Source organism: Somniosus microcephalus, chromosome 26 (genome assembly GCF_052327205.1).
Source record: "Somniosus microcephalus isolate GS21.2 chromosome 26, FLI_Smic_1.0, whole genome shotgun sequence".
Classification (NCBI taxonomy): Eukaryota; Metazoa; Chordata; class Chondrichthyes; order Squaliformes; family Somniosidae; genus Somniosus; species Somniosus microcephalus.
Genome location: NC_141012.1, coordinates 10,396,331 through 10,416,379, shown reverse-complemented (window position 1 = coordinate 10,416,379; position 20,049 = coordinate 10,396,331). Strand labels below are relative to the sequence as shown.

Here is a 20,049-nt window from a genome sequence, read left to right as displayed (position 1 = left end):
AGTACTGCCCCTCCGACAGTGCGGCGCTCCCTCAGTACTGCCCCTCCGACAGTGCGGCGCTCCCTCAGTACTGCCCCTCCGACAGTGCGGCGCTCCCTCAGTACTGCCCCTCCGACAGTGCGGCGCTCCCTCAGTACTGCCCCTCCGACAGTGCGGCGCTCCCTCAGTACTGCCCCTCCGACAGTGCGGCGCTCCCTCAGTACTGCCCCTCCGACAGTGCGGCGCTCCCTCAGTACTGCCCCTCCGACAGTGCGGCGCTCCCTCAGTACTGCGCTTGAGTGTCAGCCTAGATTTTGTGCTCAAGTCTCTGGAGTGGGACTTGAACCCACAACCTGCTGACTCTAAGGCGAGGGTGCTACCCACTGAGCCACGGCTGACAACAGCTAAAAAATTAATTGCACGTAGGAGTAAATATTTTTGTCTGTCAGAAGTGGGATTCGAACCCATGGCTCCAGAGGAGAGCACACTGCTATCTGCGAACACTAGCTTTCCTGTAAATGACAGTTTAAACTATGAAAATAACTTTTGTGTTAAATCACCAGTTAGCTTTATTCAAAGATGATGACGTTAGGCTTGTTTTGCCAACATGGTTACAGCCCATTTTGCTTGAGGTTTCTGGTAATGCTATTGTGTTGCTAAGAGGAACCCGACATTTGTGAAACTTGCGGCTTAAAGGTCTTTTCTTACAGGGTGAAGTATGCGACATGATCAACAAGAAGTATGAGGAGTTCATCCCAAGTTTAAAAAATGGAGATGATTTGGTCAATCAGGTGGAAGGGATCTCGATGGAGATAGATGTTCTTAAGTCACAGATTGAAAATGAGGTAACTTGAAGAAAAAATGATCCAACAGAAGTGAATGGCAGATTGTAGCAAGCCTTATTGACTAAGCCAAGGTGTATTTTAGGTCTTGGACTAGTGCTCACAGAATGCAATGAGTGCTTTGCAGAGTTATACTGCCAGCTGTGTCTGGAGTTGGAGCAGAAGATCAGCCATGATCTCATCGAATGGCGGAGCAGGCTTGAATGGCCGTCTCCTGCTCCTATTTCTTATGTTCTTTCTGCAGGTCACACTGAGCTCAGCCATAAAGGAGGTCAGCGCACTTGAGCTTGGATGCATGCAGAGCTCTGCTCGCGATAGCTAATTTTTAATGTCGGAATGAGAGCTGGAGCGTTTATTCTTAAATATACAGGCCATTCAGCCCAACCAGACCATGTCGGCATTTATGCTCCGCTCGAGCATAAATGAACAACAACATTGCATAAATAAAGGCAAAATACTGCGGAAGCTGGAAATCTGAAATATAAACACAAAATGCTGGAAATACTCAGCAGGTCAGGCAGCATCTGTGGAGAGAGAGAAACAGAGTTAACGTTTCAGGTCGGTGACCTTTATCAACTGGAAAAAGTTGGAGATGTAATGGGTTTTAAGCAAGTGTAGGGGCCGGGAAAGGGGGGAGGGGAGGAAAGAACAAAGGGGAAGGTCTGTGATAGGGTGGAGGGCAGGAGTGATTTTTAAATGGCAAAAGGGATAATGGTGCGAGGCAAAAGGGGGTGGTAATGGGATAAACAAGGAAACAAAAGATGGGTTTAGAGGAGCTGTAAATGCCAACAGCAGAATCATTACCAGCATTACATGCACAGTTTTAAAATATCCAGGAGGGCCAGTGCGCCACTCAGCTACATTATAAAATTGATAATGCTGCTGCCAGTGTGAATCAACCTGAAGGTGGTCTTGAATCCGGAGTTATGCTGCTGCTTTTGTGTTGCCGTGCAGTGGAGACTGCTCGGCATCAATACTAAAGCAGCAGTGTGACTGCGGTGTAAGTCTGCAGAACGTTTGGCTACTGACATTTCAATGCTACTTTTTTTTCCCCCAAGTTTAAAAAAAAAAATGTAACTTTCATCATACAGATGCCGACAACACATATTGTACAAACCGAGAAGAAAGCAGATGAGTTTAAAGATTACACATTTGTCAGGATACTTCAGATTTGCTGCACAAGAGTGTCTGCTCTACATAACCAACACAGCGAAAAATGTCACCGTTTGCGTCTCTTTTCCAGCTAGCTTGCTAACTGCTTACCTCAAATATTATACCTGGGGGGAGAAATTCGGTTGCTTAGCGCCTCCCGTTAACACCTCCGGGGGCGCTATGAAGTTAGCGCTCGAGCGCGGCGATTTTAGCACCGCTTGCGAAATTGACCAGTTGTTTTGCGGCGGCGCTAAACACTACCGCCACCATCTCCTGTGCCCGCAGATCGTGACGTCAGTCAAGCGTGCAACGCCCTGGTAGCACCCCAGACCGGATATTGAGTCGCGCCCCCTGCCTTAGTGCCTGCCGCTAGGAACGACAGGTAGAGGGGAACGTTTTCAAGTCGGGAAGGGGCTGGGGGAGTGCTATTTAAAGGCGGGCGCTTCCTACCTTGTCGGCAAATTTTTTGGTTTTAACACTGTCCTAAGGAGTTTTAGCCCTCGGCACCACTTTGAGGTTCCTAAGCGCCGAGCTCTTTCCCTGGGCCTATCCATTAGTGCTTCCAACACAATTGCTTTCGAGGTCTCTCCAGGCCGAGATTCAAGGCTGCAATGAGCAGGGAGTGGCTGGTCAGCAAGATGGCCCCTCCCCTTTAAGAACTGGACAGTGCCAGTCTGTCTGGCTTCCATGGTAACGGACATCGCCTGAGCTTCGGTAGCGTTCTGAGGTAGCGCCTCGCTCCCCGACGTTAGTGCCTTAAGAGAGGTGTGTAGCGCCTGATTTAGTGCTCCAATCACCTCCAGGGGCGATAGAGGCAAATTTTGCAGTCGGAGGTGATAATTAGCACCGGGTGCTAAACTTTGCACCCGGCCGATATTAGCCCCAAAATGGGCGATACCCCAATTTTTCCCCCTAGACTTTCAGTATCATGAGTAAATTAATTAATTTTTCCATTGTAAATCTAGAGATGAAATATCTAGATTCCTTCCTCTAGTTTTAATATTGTATAGTATGAAGGTGATATCTCGCACTGAGTTTACAAATCCATAGAACTAAATTCTCACTATGATTGTGTTGTGTGTGTTTTAACAGGTGCAGAGAGACCTCCGTGTTGCAGTGACTGAGTTCAGTGAGCTGAAACAACAGCTGGAGAAAAGTACGGTTTTGCTGAGTGTGTTGACTCAGTTACATGAGGTGAGTGGAGAAGACATTGGGGTCCCCTTACTTGGAATAGATTTAGTTCACTTCTATCAATTTTCTTGTAAATAGTTTTCGGCAGTATTTTTTTGGGGGGTGAGGTGTGTGGAGTGAGATAGTTGTCCAATTACCTCAATATAATTCCTCATCCCTTTTGCCTGAAAAGGTCTCGACAACCATTGTTTCTGTTTGCTTTCTCCTCCCTTTGCAGTAATGATTGGGGGAGGGGGGAGGTTCAGTATAATTGACATTTGCTCCACATGTTGACGGGAACATTATGGACGAATCATGTGGTGTAGTGCAGCGTTACTGTTCAGTAGCACCAGTGCATGTACAAGGCCATCAGCAAGCTCAATGTTAAAATGTAAATATTCTCCAACAAAAAATTGAAATGACTAAAGGATTTTCTTAAATCGTTTTCATCTACTTTCATTTTCTTTATCAAAAGCATTCTTCCCCACTCAATTAGCAACTTTAAAACGTTTGTTTCTGCATTGCGCTCTGAATGCTACATTTGTATATTAAGCAGCATTGAATATTGTCAATGTTGGAATCACAGAATCGTAGACGAGTACAGCACAGAAGGAGGCCATTCGGCCCATCGAGTTTGCACCAGCTCTTTCGAGGAGCAATCCAGTTAGTCACACTGCCCCCGCTCTTTCCCCATAGCCCTGCAATTTTTTCTCCTTCGAGTATTTATCCAATTTCCTTTTGAAGTCTACTACAGGTAGACTATCCTTTATCCGAACTTCCGAAAACCTCTAAAAACCAAAAGTTTTTTCGTTCAGCGTAAGTTGTGCGCACAACCTGACCAGAGTGGCGCACGACTTACGCTGAGCAGGGCAGAGGGTCACAGAGTTCCCTCCTGGGTAGGAGATTGCAGGCCGAGCCAGGCAGTGTGAAGGAGGTACCGGGAGAGTGAACCCAACAATACAGCGGCCGGTCCGATAGCTGCAGCAGCCCGTCCGATATTCTTTTCTCCCCGCGGCCTGTCCGATATTCTTTTCTTCCCCCCCCCCCGACCTGATTTGCGGGCCAGCTTAGTAGGAGTCAGCCGATATCCGGCTTTCCAGAGAAGCAGGAAGGGGAATGAGACACGGAACAGTCGCAAGAGGTAGCCTGAACTTTTAAAATTTATATTAAATACAAATTTCCCAGTCTTATAATAATACCTTAAAAAATTCCGAAAACCGAAACTCAGCTGGTCCCAAGGCTTTCGGATAAGGGATAGTGTACCTGTATTGAATCTGTCCACCACCCTATCAGGCAGTGCATTCCAAATCCTAACCACTCGTTGCATTAAAAAAAAAAAACATTTTTCCTCATGTCGCCTCTGGTGCTTTCACCAATCACCTTAAATCTGTGCCCTCTGGTTATCAACCCTGCAGCCATTGGAAACAGTTTCTCTTTATTTACTCTATCGAAGCCCTTCATGATTTTAAACACCTCTATCAAATCTCCCCTTAGCCTTCTCTACTCTAAGGAGAACAACCTTTGCGTCAAATATCTTGCTCCGCTCAGTTACTTGTGCCTGTTGTAAAAGGCATGCGTGAAAGTAGAAAATACTGCAAAAAAACAGCAGACCAGGCAACATTTGTAAAAAAAAAAAAGATAAGTTAATGTTGGGGGTGTAGATCCCTCATCAGAAGTGGAAAATAAGTGAATGTTTAATAGAAATGAATTCAATAAAAAAGGAGAGCTATTTCATCAAATGCACAATTTTTTTTGAAAAGCTGGAAAGAAGTGAAAACTGGTGGAACAATTAGAGTGAATCTCAGTGAAGAAAAGGACCTAGAATAACTGGAATAAATCAAAGCATAGCAGGCTTGCCTGTGTCTGAAAAGAGGAAAAAACAGGGGAACATTTCCAAAAAGCCCTTTTGCTTCAGTAGTCAGCAGTACCATGAGTTTCAAAGTTTGTTACTTTTTTGACTTCCAGATGTCTGGGAAATGTTAAGTGGCACTAATTTTTTTTTTTGCTTGCTGTTCTTTCCAGTTTGATACTGCCCTTGAAACACATCACCAAGCTTTGTTAGAAAAAAACTACACCAAATCTGCTACTCACCTCAATAAGGTAAGTGCGTCCATCACACACAACTGCTTTTGGAGCCATAATACTGCTAACTGTTTGGAATTTAACAGGGTAGACGTGTTGTAAATGAGAATTTAAGTTGACCCTTGTGCTGTTGAGTTAGTCTTATTGAAATGGAGTATAAAAAATTGCTGCAACTACAGTGTTACACCCATAATTTACTGGAGCTGTTTGATTGTCTGAGTCCAATCCTGAAGTTTGCTGTGATACCAGTAACTGCTCCATGCATGTTCATTTTTCATTATTTCTCACTCAACCTCTCTTTTTTGAAATCTGGTGTTCTGGGCAGTAAACATGCCGCTGTCATTATCTTTGTATAGTTTTAAACTCCTTAACGAGATCCAGAGATTCAATTTTTGTATACCACAATCAAAAGAAGACTTGCATTTATACAGAGTCTTATCGCAGTTCTCAAACACCTCGAGATGTAATGCATACAGTGAATTACTATGTGCAGTGAATGTTACGTAGGCAAACGGGGGATGATTGTGCACAGCAAGATCCCTCAAACAGGAATCCAATTAAACTGTTTATTGCTTTTGGCGGGGGTGGGGGAGAGGCGGGGCGAGGGCTGGTGGTGGTTGTTGGTTGAGGGACTGTGCTAACTAGGGAAAACACCGGGAAAACACTTTGCCGTTCCAATACTGGCATGTAGAAACAGAAAAATAGGAGCAGGAGTAGGCCATTCGGCCTTTCGAGCCTGCTCCAGCATTCGATATGATCATGGCTGATCCTCTATCTCAATACCATATTCCCGCTCTCTCCCCATACCCCTTGATGCCTTTTGTGTCTAGAAATCTATCTACTGTATCTCCTTCTTAAATATATTCAGTGACTTGGCCTCCACAGCCTTCTGTGGTAGAGAATTCCACAGGTTCATCACCCTCCGAGTGAAGAAATTTCTCCTCATCTCAGTCCTAAATGTCCTACCCCGTATCCTGAGACTGAAGTTTAACATTAATCTGAACCACCAAACAGACAGAAGGGCCTCAGTTTAACTTTTCCTTCGTCTAAAGAGTTTTAGCTTCTATTCCTGAAGCGCCACGTATATTTTGTGACCAGACCGAAATATGAATAGTTTTGGAAGTTTTCTCTCGGCGACTGAGCTCAGTTACAACTGCAAACCCGTCTAACATTCCCTTGTTTCTGCTTCTGATTTCAAGGCACAGTGCAACCTGACCCTACTAAAATCGAGGAAGGGCGTTGAGCTGAAGATGCTGCAAGTGCTCAGCACGGAGCTCATCATACAGAAGGAGAAATTGCTGTATCATCTGGGACAGGAGTGGAAGCAGCTGGCAGTCTGGAACCTGCCTCCGTCACCGACTCCTACAAAAGGTGAACCAACTGATTTATTTTTAAGAGAAATAAATTAAATAATACAACTAAGATACGAGCTGTGACTACCTAGATACACTTGGAGTAATTCAGAAACCTGGTTACATAAGTTTTTTTTTTTTTTTTTAATTCTTATCGGGCCGGAATTTGCGGTGCGTAATGACGGCGAAACTGTCAGCGTGTGCCATTATTACCCCTCTGAAACTGACCGCAACTTCAGGACGTAGCGGATGTGCATCTAAACTCAGAAATTCTGAAGTTGCGGTCAGTCTTCACTGCTCGGACACCGGCTCCATTGTGATAAAAATGACAATTTTTTAAGGAACTTGAACAAATTTTAAAACTTTTTTTTTAATGATATTTCAGGTTCTACCTTATCCCAATGTGAGAGCCTCAATTTTTGTTTTGCTCTCTGTAGCATTGTTTTAAAAAAGTCGGGATAAAAGCAGTTTCTCATTTCCTCATTTCTCTGAGAATTCTGCAGTGTGATTGGCTGCTTAGACAGCTTGTTGACATCCCGGCAGATCGCGTTAGGGATTCCCCACTCTACTGCACTGATCACATGCATGTCGGAAAGGCAAACTTCTCGCCACAGAGATTGCGAGATCTCTGTGGGCACCTTTCTTCAGGGCCAGCAGCGGGCGCCTTTGCTTCGCCGCTGACTGCGAATTCCAGGCGGGAGCACTTTCTCTTACTACTGTTCGGACCTCGAGAATTACGAATTATCTTAACGATGACAGACAAGGATGCGATCAATAAAATTGGTCTTTTAATCAGACTATAGTTCAAAATTCACGTGTACATAGAAGCACCTTTGGCAATAAATTCAAAGAACCTGCAATAAAAATGTCGGCAACTTATCAATTCAAAATATATAAACATGCCCCTTTAATGATTCAATTGTACATAAAAGTACCCCCTTTAACAATATCTAAGCCCATGTCCAATTCTCATACATACTCCTCAATTTCTGGGTAATTGGTCAAAGGAAACTATAAGTCGAAACATGAACTGGCCAGCGTTCTCACTTCAGTCTTCCTCCTGCTTTGTCTTCTCTGTTCTCCTTCTTATCTCTAAAAACTCCCGCCACTGGGTTATAAGGCTTCGTTGATCGTAAATTACTCTCTGCCTCCCTTGGATAGGTCTGTCCCACTCCAAACCTTCCCTAATTGGAGTTCCATCCGCATGACACATTCATGTTCCTGTGAGATGTGTGTTCCCCCCCCTTGTCCAGGTGGCCTCTCAAAAGAACACACGCTGACCACCATTTTGTGTCTTCAATAACAAAGAACACATGCTGATTTCTTACATTTTAAATCCAACCGTTATCATCTTACAATTCGTTCGCAATTTCGATCTCCACACGGTAGCAGCGGTTGTATTGTACTTTTCAGAAGCTTACAAGGCCATCGTGTAAAACATGTACAGGAAACTTTGGTTTATCCGGAGGTTAACTGTCCGGAATGCTCGAGCCACCGGCAAAAATCAGGAGCCGTTTCGTTAGGTTTTTTTTCACCAGTCAGGCTCTGTAAGTTCTCGCTGGAGCTGTTGCTAAGCTACAGAGACGCTTGCAAGGTACGGCCGACTGTTTAGAAGCTGTTGCTAAGCAACAGGGTTTGTTGCTAGATACGGAGCTCAAAATCTCCATATGTTTCAACATTAGCGCTGGTTTGTCCGGCAGTTTTGATGGGACGGCAACAGCTCGGTCCCGTCGGTGCCGGATAGCACAAAGTTTCCTGTACACGCATTTCCTGTTAGCTTTTTTCCATTGAGAATTCCTGTGTCCTTATTTACAATAGAAACTGCCAATGTGAACTGCAATTACAACCTCTTAGCAGTGGAGGTGCTGCAGCACCACCACTCGGGGTGGGGTGTAATTACAGTGTGACGAGTTTACAGACAGTTTCCATAATAATTGAAGTAAGAATTTATAATAGAAATATAAAAATAAGGACAGAATGTATGACTTGAAAATAGGGACTGAATTATGTCCCTGCCCCTTGGTCCAAATAGCCCCAACCCTCTAAACCTGCTTCACCTGGATAATAAACTTGATCTTGGCTCTCCGTGTACATGGTCATGGACGATTGACTAGTATATATTATAAGCAGCGTTCCCTATAAACTGTGCGGCTACGCAGCTCTCTGCCGGTACCGCGCAGCCCGGGACCGGCTTTTGCAATCGCGAAATGGTGACTGGGCCGCGCAGCTCCTTTAAAGGGGCCACGCACCCAAAACAATTACGGGGACACATTAATTATAAGTCATGCTGATATCACAACTTCTGGTAGTACATTCCGTCTCACTTTGATGATAAGCCTGTTATAAAACAGCATAATTCTCTGATGAGCAACAGCGTGAGAGATGTAATATAAATGCAGATATGTATAATTAAAAGATTATACGGAGGATATTTTACTTTTATTTTTTTCCCCACTTAATCCTTCTGGCTTTTCTGGTTCTCAGAATTTGAATAACTTTTTTTTACTTCGCTCTTCATTTTCTTTCCTTCCTGGAAGAGGTGCACACATTGTCCATTCCTAGATCAGGGATTCGTGGATGACTTGCTTCGAGGTCCCAGCTCATTTTCATCAAGCTCGCCAGCACCAAGGGAGCTTGTGCACCGTAGCCCCCAGTATTTTCCACTTGCCTCCACAGAAGAAATAGTTTTTTTTTTCGATGTGAAGTGACGGTGAAACTGGTGACACCTGGGCGGCGCTGATCACTTGTTGCTGTTTTTCCTCCAGCTGAGGATTTGTTCGGGTGGACTTTGAAGACCGAGCTCCGCCTGCGCAGCATGACATCGAAGAAGAAGAGTGACCTTGAGCCTCTGCTTGTGTCGATCTTTCAAGGCTTTGCTATCCTCGGGGAACTCAACCGAAAACTGAAATTCTTCAGTAAGCAATTTTCACTCGTAAAACATTTCGGGTTTTATTTTTCCATTCGTGGCCGTAACGTGCTGAATATTGTGAAGTCTCGGCACTGTAGATCACAAATGTAGCTGTACAATCTTTACTTTCCAAGTCGGACAAGGTTCTAAGAGGCAGACGACATGGTTGATGTATAGATGTACCGCAGCCTGGATTGGTAGGACGCAGGTTTGTGATATTTGTCCCTTGGGTGTTGGGAAGAACAAAATGAAAATTCGAATGTTAAAATAATTTATATAACCCCAAAATTAAAATTCTACTGTCTGTTCACATTCCATGTAACGAGCCTAAACAACTCCGACTTTTCACTAAATTTCCACCTGTGTAGAAGGAACGTGAGAACTAATCATCCAACTGTAAGTCTACAAGAGCAATGAAAAGTGCCTCAGAAATTGGCTTGTCCAATCATAAAATACTTAATTTCTGTGCACTGCTCAAAACTTTTAATTCCACAATTTCTGAATAAAAGCATTTATTTCTCTTCACTCCCAGGAAAGTATGTAGATCATAACCTTGTAAATTATGCACTCATTTTCATACTCTGTGCTCTGCCTGCAAAGCACCTCCTTTGTGTTAGCAACAAAAAGCAGCAATTTCCTGAAGATTAAGTTGCCTTAACTGAAATTGCTGCCTACTCACTTTTAGACTAGTAGACAATGATGCCAGGTGACTCCTGATGGAGATTTTTTTTTTTTTACTTCTGAAGTTTCACTCTAATTATGGTTTCAGATTAAAATGGAGGAGTTCATGCAGTTTTAAAACACCTATAAAATGATTCAAGGGATTCAATTAACTGGCAATTTGCATTACCCATGCTGGGTAGGGTAGGGGAGTGGAGTGGAGTGGCAGAGGTCCCATTGTATTTCTCATCTATTTGTGTCTACTTTTGAGTGCAAGTTTGGGGATCATACACTTAACAATTGCATTGTTGCAGAATGTCATTTATGTTTTTGCTCTGGTCCCCTTTCACCGCTTAATGTGCATGTACGTCTCTGAATTGTACAGGCCAGATCCTGTTGAAATATATTTTGAAGCCACTGGTTGTTGATCCTTCCCTTGATGTTGAGATTGAACTTCAGACAAATGATGCAGTTTTGCGGTTCAGTGCAGTTGAAAGGAAATCTGACCATGCCTCGCCAGCAAAGGTTTACCAGAAGATGATCACTGTGTTGGAGTTCCTGCACCAACATCTGCTTTGTACGTACACTTTTTTTTGTCTCCTCCACTCCCTGAATGTATGATAGGAAACTTTACTTGTTACCGTCTTAAGCCTTCTGTGAAATTAGTCTAACGGCATAATTCAGATAGAAAGCTTACAATTGGATGTGTAGAATATTGATTGTGCCTTCCCTTTGGCATTTGCGTTAGATGTGCCTCTCTGGGACTCTGTGGATTGTAACGTGAAGCAGGATGTAACCCTGGCAGAGATGCTGGGAGACATGATCTGGGAGGATTTATCAGAAATTATTATCAAGAACTGTTTGGTGTATTCTATACCAGCAAACAGCAGCCAGTTGGATCAGTATGAAGAGGTAAGGAGATGTGCAAAGCTAACTTTACCAGCAGATGGGGAAAATTGATCAGCAGCCACTCCTGGGACTGCTGAGTGAAACTTGTTGCATAACAGTTTTGAAAGCCCTGTAATTATAAGGATTGGTAGTTTACAATAAGAAGTTGATGGATTTGGAGAAAGCTAATGGTCCAGAAATCCGTGTCTGGGGCTTCCCGCGGGTGCAAGCCTCCGACCTGCACTTACCTAGCGCGCCGGCCGTTGAGCTGTGGGCCCGCGTGGGTTTCCGATCCTGGGCCTGCTCCAACTGCCGGCGTGCAGTGCTTGCGTATCCCAGGGGCGCAGTTAGTTCGAAGCATCCCCTGGGTTCACGTGGGCCATGGGGAGCCAATGGTAGCAGGGAATGCTACATTCATAAGTTTGACAGGAAGAGCTGTCAAACCTATAAATACTAATAAGTCCCAAAACATCACTAAAACCTCATTTAAAAAAAAAAATCACATTTTTAAAATAAACTATAAATTACATGAAATTTTTTTAAATTCATTGATGGGATATGGGCGTCGCTGGCTAGGCCTGCATTTAGTGCCCATCCCTAATTGCCCTTGAGAAGATGGTGGTGAGCAGCCGCCTTGAACCGCTGCAGTCCATATGGTGTAGGTACACCCACAATGCTGTTAGGAAGGGAGTTCCAGGATTTTGGCCCAGCGACAGTGAAGGAACGGCGATACAGGTCCAAGTCAGGATGGTGTGTGGCTTGGAGGGGAACTTGTAGGTGGTGATGTTCCCATGCGTCTGCTGCCCTTGTCCTTCTAAGTGGTAGAGGCCGCGGGTTTGGAAGGTGCTGTTGAAGGAGCTTTGGCGAGTTGCTGTAGTGCATCTTGTAGATGGTACACAGTTTTATTTTAAACAATTTAAATTTTTGAAAAAATTAATTACATTTTCTAACGGGGCTAAAAATAAGCTTACCTTTCTTTAAAGTATTTAAAAAATAATAAACCTGTGGGAAAAAATGTTTTAATTTTAATTAATTCACCACTTACCTTGTTAAAAGCAGGCCTTGCGCCTGCTTTTTAAAAGTGTAACTGCTGGAGACTTACCCTCCCGGAGAAACCTGGAAAAAAAACGTAAGTTCAATGCGCACCCGCTGCCTCTCCGGCGCACGCATTCGACTTCTGAACCCCTTCTTTCAGGGGAACGGAAGTGCCGGTTTCCCGCGCATGCACGAAACTGGCACTTTCGTTGGGCCTACGTGTGAGTACTCCGTGCGTACTTGCGTGTTGGAACCCGAATTTCTGGGCCAATGTGTTTTATGTGCAATTATATGTATGTGTATATCTATCTAAAAAATCTTTCATAGGATGTCCACCAATGTGCCCTGTAATTTTCTTTTAGGTGTGCGGTCCCTTTAACTGGCTGCGCGGCCCATTCAAACTTGTGCGCGGTTTCTCCATTTAAAAGCCGCTGAGCGGCTTGCGCGGGACCTTCTGAGGCACAGTCTCAGACCTTAAGACTGCTGCGCGGCTTAACGGGAACATTGAGCGTTAACCCTCCCCTAACATTGCAGATGGAAGGCCAAATGCAAATTTGTTCTGAAACAGGAATGCCAGGGGGCTGCTCTTACCTCCTTCCACCCTCTTCATCTCTGCCCTGTACTGTCGAGGAATCTTCCTGATCCTTTCCGAAATTAATTCTGAGCTCATTTTCCGAATGAGCAGGAGCACCTGACTATAATGCTACTCAAAGTAAGCTAAGACTGGCTTTGGAGAGAAGCAAAATACAGTGCTTTCCGTTTCGGAGGAATTCACTGTGGAACTAGCCAGGCTGATGCGTGGAGGATTAGTTTAGACAATCATCTGGACTTATGGGCTTTGCTGTGCACCCTTATCACTGCTGTTTTTTTTTAATGAAAATGGTTTACTTAAATTGACTAGATTTGTTGCAATTCCAGGGGGTATAGATCCTCGAGAGGGTGCTATGATTTTTGAGTTTCAGGGATATACAGGAAACTTTGTGCTATCCGGCACCGACGGGACTGAGCTGTTGCCGTTCCCTCAAAACTGCCGGACACTCCAGCGCTAATGTTGAAGCATACGGAGCTTTTGAGCTCTGTATCTGTCAACAAACCCTTAGCAACAGCTTCTAAACAGTCCAAGCCTCTTTGTAGCGTCTCTGTAGCTTAGCAACAGCTTCAGCAGACCTTGCAGAGCTTGACTTGTTGAGGAAAAAAGCAACGAGAAGAAAAAAAACCTAACGAAAACGGCTCCTGATTTTTGCCGGTGGCTCGAGCATTCCGGACAGTTAGCCTCCGGATAACACACAGTTTCTGTAAATGAGAACAGAATCTTGTTAGTGAGTTCAGAAGTAATGTTTTATTGCTGTTTTCTGGCACTGATTTGCATGTGTTTCCCCCCCCCTCTAGGTGATAAAAGAAACAGATAAGTTTGAGAAGAAGCTCAAAGAGATGCAGTTTTTACAGGGCCATTCCACGGACCTGTTAAAATATGCCAGGAATGTAAACGTTCACTTTGCCAGTAAGAAGTGTCAGGATGTGATCGTGACTGCCAGAAACCTGATGACATCTGAGATCCACAACACTGTGAAGGTGAATTAGTTGACACGTGTGTGCAGCTCCAAACAGTCACGTCAAGCTGACTCGGGAGGGGAGTGGAGGGGGTTTGGCCATACCTTTTGGGGGGGGTGGGCCTGCAGTTTTGTTTCTAACCTAACTATAAATAATGGTGCAATGTTGGAGCGTGCTCAAAGGAGTGCAGCTAATCTCCCAAACTGCAAGAAATACCCCCCTCCTGTGGCTTGCTTAATCTCCTTAGTGAGTGTGGTCATTAGATTTATTTAGTGTATTGATACCAATATGCTGTAGGGGAAAAATGGCACTACACTTCAATCTTGTGCAATACTCTTAATTCATTCTTCCCACACCAGTACTTCACCTTTAATGTTTCATAACTCAAAAGTACTTTCTCCACAACCTAACAGGAAGGACAGATTTTATATTTGTACTGTTTGGCATTTTTCACAATTCAAGTGGGCATTGTGTAGCATTTCAGAGGCCCCTCCGTTTGTAACACCTTACTGAAATATTAGTTGCAACACTATTTTAAATGGCCACTATTAAATGGGAGGTTCAAATTTAACTAAACCGAACTTGGCAGTAATGTTGAGTCTGGAAAGTTCACTATTTAATACGGTAAATCAGCGGCTTTTGGATTCTCTTTTGCGGGGAGCATTCCTTGACACGCTCTTGGTGATGCTCTATCCTAACTTTAGAAAGACCTTCTCACCACCTGAAGAAAATAGCATAGAAAGCATTCAAGGGGAAGCTTGATAAACATGAGGGAGGAAGAAAGAAAGACTTGTGTTTATATAGAGCCTTTCACGACCCCAGGACGTCCCAAAGTGCTTTACAGTCAATGAAGTACTTTTTGAAGTGTAGTCACTGTTGTAATGTAGGAAATGCAGCAGCCAATTTGCACACAGCAAGCTCCCACAAACAGCAATGTGATAATGACCAGATAATCTCTATTAGTGATGTTGGTTGAGGGATAAATATTGGCCAGGACACCGGGGAGAACTCCCCTGCTCTTCTTCAAAATAGTGCCATGGGATCACTAACGTCCAACTGAGAGAGCAGACGGGGCCTCGGTTTAACGTCTCATCCGAAAAATGACACCTCCGACAGTGCAGCGCTCCCTCAGTGCTGCACTGGAGTGTCGGCCTGGATTATTCTGCTCAAGTCTCTGACCAAGACACGAGGGTGCTATCCACTGAGCCACGGCTGACACTCAGTGTTGATGGGGTTAGATGAAGTAGGGTGAGTGGATGCTCGTGTGGAGCATAAAACTGGCATGGACTAGTTGGGCCGAATGGCCTGTTTCTGTGCTGTACAGTGCTGTAATTTCAGAACATGTACATTTTATTAATGTACAACAGATATATTCTGCAGGTAAGTCAATGAATATAGAGAAAGTTAGAAATCTGCTCTCTGGGACCTTTAGGATCACTTTGTTGATTCCCTAGGATCTAGGATTCCCCATTTTAAAAACCTATAGATTAAGTAAAATGCTGGGTCCTAAAAATGATGCTTAGAAGTTCCAATATTTTGATTGGCCGTATTTTTTTTTTCTTTTACTTGTAAGCGTAGGTTTTAATTTGTTGCAAAACCGTGAGCAGGAGTTTCTTGTGCCAGTGCAAAGTCCTACTGTCTGCTTGTTTTTTTTCTTCAGATTACACCCGATTCCAAGAACTCCATACCAAAGCTGCCCAATCTCGGGTCGGCCAGCAGAGCAAAAATTCCAAAGACTTCCACCATTGCTCCGGGCAACATGGTAAACCTGGGGAGCGGGAAGCAGCTCGGCCATCGGACGCTCTGCGTGCCCGCCTGCCGTATCAGCGAATCCGTCCAGAAGCTGGTGGAACTGGCCTACCAGACGCTTTCTGAGGCCACGAGTGCCACGCCTGAATGGTAAGTAATTCCGTGTATTCAATCGCTGGTGGTAAGAGATGTTGGCTCTTTAGGGTGAAAAGAGTTCTCTGATTTTGGCGCCCATTGGCAGTATTGAGCGCTCCCAGTCCAGGTACGGATAAAAATGTAAGTTCTGTAAATCCAAAATAAAACAGAAAATGCTGGAACTGAACAGCGGCTCATCAGCATTTGGAATGATAGGCTAAGATTTTGTTTCCAGAGCCTCAGATCTTTGTTTTGGGCTGAGTTAGATGCAACGTTCTCAATAAGCTGTGCGGCCGCGTGGCTGTTTGCCAACCGCGCGGCTGTTTGCCGGTCACGCATAATGTTAAGTTTCGTGCAGCCCCTTAAAGGGGCCGCGCACCCAAAAAAAAATTAGGGGGGAACATTGGTTTGATGTAGAGCATAATTGTTTTTCTCTACCCAAACATTTTGCTTTAACCATAACCCGAGAGCCATTTTGCGGGCGGTTGTTCACGTCCAGGGTTCCGTGCGGGGTCAATCTAACAAGCTGTCATTCTAGTCCTCACAGGATTTTAACCGTAGGAAATTAAACTAGGTAAAGGAACGCGCATCGCCCCCTCAAATATGGTGATCGTTAAATAATTCATAGCTGAGAAGGGGGCCATTCGGTCCATCGTGCCTGTGCCGGCTCTTGGAAAGAACTATTCAATTTGTCGTCCTCCCCTGCTCTTTGCTCATGGCCCTACAATCCCCTCCCCGCCCCTTGTCCAGGAATGTTTCATCATTCCTAGAGTTGCAGTTGTATAGACATCAGTCTAAGTGGTATTGTTTACCTTGTCTTTTAGATTTACTAGTTCTAATTCAGTTGAAACAAATCATTCTACATTAATCGTGAATTATATTAGACTGGCAACTTTGTCTCTCACCAGTGTTTGTGCAATGAGCTACCATTAATATTACTAGAATGAGGGGGAAGTATACAAGATCACTTTCTTGGGTACCTTTTTAGGTTCAGGTAGCTCAGCACGTTGGACCACCATTGCATTGTGCCCCACTGCACTACGGTACCAGTTCAACTTCCACCTCACCGCGCATCCGAGAACTGGCCATATTTTGGGCACTTACCAAGTCAAGCAAAGCGCTTTGCCACAGCAAAGGTACATCGATGTGGGAGCTGGTCCTAGGCATCTCCTGGGCAGCACTTATATTACAACTCCAGCAGTGGTGTGAAGGAGGGAGTCTCACTCCATTGATTTCATTATAACGTTTGTGTTTTAATGCAGCAAAGCCACTTTGCACTGATTTAAACGCAGTCCTTGTGACCAGTTGGAAGTTTTAGAACCGATTACAATCACCTCGACTGCAGTTAGTGTACGGATTCGGGGCCACTAAAAGCCTCACTCTTCTTAAAATTCTTGGGCACGCACCTGTCGGTCGGATGCTTCTGTCTCATCTGTTGTATAACGCCCCTTTGTGAGTCCACTGCCTGTCAGCTAAATGGCTGATGTGTGCCTGAGAATCGTGATTAGACGTGCTTTTATGTTGGACATCTGCTTTCTTTCAGAACCTACAATCATTCTATTCCTCGAGAGTCAAATTTAAAATTTAAAAAATACTGTCTGTCAATTATATATTGGTAAACATTCAGAATGGGATTAAAAAACCTTTAGTGTATTGTTTCAAATCCTGTTACCTGTCGAGAAACAGCTGTCTGCTTGAAATATTACATTATCTTCAGGGGGCATTTGCGACTGTTTTCAAGCCCACAGCCACTACAAATCATTCATCTCTGACAGTGAGCTCGTGGCATAAGAAACAAATTCAGTGCATGTGACTCAAACTAGACTGTGCCCATGTACATTGTGTTGGGCAATGGAAGGGACAGTAATCTTTTTACAGAAAACTTTGGTTTATCCGGAGGTTAACTGTCCGGAATGCTCGAGCCACCGGCAAAAATCAGGAGCCGTTTCGTTAGTTTTTTTTTCTTTTCGTTGCTTTTTTTTCACCAGTCAGGCTCTGCAAGGTCTCGCTAAAGCTGTTGCTAAGCTACAGAGACACTTGCAAGGTACGGCCGACTGTTTAGAAGCTGTTGCTAAGCAACAGGGTTTGTTGCCAGATACGGAGCTCAAAATCTCCGTATGTTTCAACATTAGCGCTGGTTTGTCCGGCAGTTTTGATGGGACGGGGACGGCAACAGCTCGGTCCCGTCGGTGCCGGATAGCACAAAGTTTCCTGTATCAGCGAGACTCGAGGGGGCTAATAGAAAGAAAGAACTTGCATTCATGTACGACCTCAGGATGTCCCAAAGCACTTTACAACCAATGAAGTACTTTTGAAGTGTAAGAGTAAGGTGCATTGTTGTGGGAGAGTGGAAGGAGATTTACTGTGCGTCTAACTGTGCTGTATTTGACTTGGTAATACTTGATGCCACTGGATGCCTCAAATGGGGAAAGTGTTTCATTTCCTCATACGAATATCTTTTAGCTCAAAGCGCAGGATTAAAAAATAAATTTGAGGGCAGAGTTTTTTTTAAATTTCAGGGTCTGCAGCTTGTCATTTATTTGGTTAATGACCCACTGTCATAGAACCCTCTTCTGAGCAATAGAGCAAGACACTCAGAGCAAGACAGTATTGCATAGGGAGCGGTTATTAAAAGAATTCATGTAAACACAGGGTAAGCTTGCATATACAGGAAACTCTCCTTTAAACGGCACCTAAATATCCGGAATTCTCCATTAACCGGCAAAATTCTCGCTCCGAAAACAACACCTCAATAACCGGCAATGTTGCCGAGTCCGAGCCTCCCGCGGTGGCTGAGTTAGTCAGTGGGGGTAGTTCTCCAAACTGCCACTACTCGGCTTCTTGGCGCTGTCGGAAGTCGGAACACCTCAATAACCGGAGCCTGACTCTCCCGCGCTGCCGGTAGTCTCTTCTGATCCGCCATTTTATAGGGGTACTGTGTGTCTCCCACGCTGCTGGTAGTCATTGCATTGCATTACCCTCAACTGGCAGTACTGTACTTAATCAAGCATCTTCCACCACCCATTTAACACAACATTCTGTAGGTGAGTACCCAATTACTGTATGCTGCACATTTCTTGATTTAATTTTTATTTGTTAAAAATAGCCTCGGTAGATAACCCTCTCCGTCATCCGGAATTTTTGATCAACCGCCAACACGTCGGTGCTGGATACCAAAGAGTTTCCTGTGAAAGGATTGGTTTGCTTGTGAATGAGCTTCACATTCCAGGACTATTGGCAGACTTTAAAATAAGTCTCGGGCTACGGTTGCTAACTTGCAAAATTAGCAGTCTTGGCTGCTGCGTTTCCTACATTACGACAGTGGCTACACTTCATTGGCAAGCCGAGTATTAAACCATAAATTCAGAAAGTCCGAATGAGAGGTGTTTGAGAATTGCTGCCCTCTGTACTGCATTGCATGGCCGTGGGATGGTGCTAAGTTCCAATTCTTTCAGTACAGTGCCGTGATTTATAGTGTACGTTTACCTCCTTCATAAAGTTGCAGATTTCTCCACAAGTGAACTGTTTCATTCCGATCCACATTCAGCAGTTATTACTAAAGCTGACTGGTTGACTGAGTGATACTTTCTTCAATCATCGGCAAGGTGTTTCACTATTGCTTGATGCAGGCCAAAAAATTGGGTAACTTTGTTCTGAGAAAATCTCTTGATTTTTCAGGTTTAAAAACCACGTAATCAACCAAACTTGGAAGTGGCAAATATTTAATATCGAATGAAGTTGATGAGCATCAGTAACTCCACTGCCTCCTCCATGAACCCTCATCGGAGCAGGAGCAGGCCATTCAGCTCCTCGAGCCAATTCCGCCTTTTAATTAGATCATGGCTGATCTGTATCTTGAATTCATTTACCTGCCTTTGATCCATTTCCCTTGTTACCCTTACCTCATAAAAACCTGGCGATCTGTTTTGAAAATTTTCAATTGTCCATCCCTTAATGGCCCTATTCCCATCCTGACCCTTTTTTTAATTGATGTGCCTGTAAAATATTTTACTATTTTGTTGTATGTTCCTTGATAATTTAATTTCCTAGTTCTTCTTTGCCTTCCTAATTTTTTTTGACTTCTTTCCTAATCTCTTCGTATTTTCCCTTATCATGCTCTCTCCTGCTGTCCGTGTATTTAATGTATGCCTCTTTCCTTACCCTCAAGTTTTTCCTTATGGCTTTATTCATCCATGGTGTCTCATTAGTGTTTAGCTTGTTCTTGTTTTTTAGCAGGATATATTTTTCCTGGACTCTGTTGAACACCGTTTTAAATGTTTCCTATTGCTGTTCCATGTCATTGTTTGCCAATATTGTTGTCCATTTTATTTTCCCAAGTTCTATTCTCAGCCCTTCAAAATCATCTTTTTTCCAATCTATTACCCTGGTCTTCGTCATACTTACGTCCTTCTCAATTATTATTTTAAAGCGTATTATATTACGGTCACTATTACCTAGATGTTCCCCTACTTTTACTTCTCTTATCTGCTCTGATTCATTCCTCATTACTAGATCCAATAGTGAACCCTCCCTTGTTAGGCCTTTT

At 44.0% G+C, this 20,049-nt stretch overlaps 1 protein-coding gene across 3 annotated transcripts in view; it reads left to right on the top strand.

Annotated features, from left to right (window-relative positions):
* Positions 1–20,049, top strand: part of zw10 (zw10 kinetochore protein) — a 35,207-nt gene that overhangs the window by 3,650 nt on the left and 11,508 nt on the right. For 2 of the 3 annotated variants that reach the window (XM_085967802.1, XM_085967803.1), the window contains 9 exons: positions 690–824; positions 3,066–3,167; positions 5,166–5,243; positions 6,425–6,596; positions 9,343–9,492; positions 10,531–10,722; positions 10,894–11,057; positions 13,458–13,640; positions 15,280–15,518. In XM_085967802.1, coding sequence (XP_085823928.1) covers positions 690–824; positions 3,066–3,167; positions 5,166–5,243; positions 6,425–6,596; positions 9,343–9,492; positions 10,531–10,722; positions 10,894–11,057; positions 13,458–13,640; positions 15,280–15,518 — 1,415 coding nt within the window. The remainder of the gene's footprint in view (positions 1–689; positions 825–3,065; positions 3,168–5,165; positions 5,244–6,424; positions 6,597–9,342; positions 9,493–10,530; positions 10,723–10,893; positions 11,058–13,457; positions 13,641–15,279; positions 15,519–20,049) is intronic. The other variant, XM_085967804.1, reaches the window with a different exon arrangement.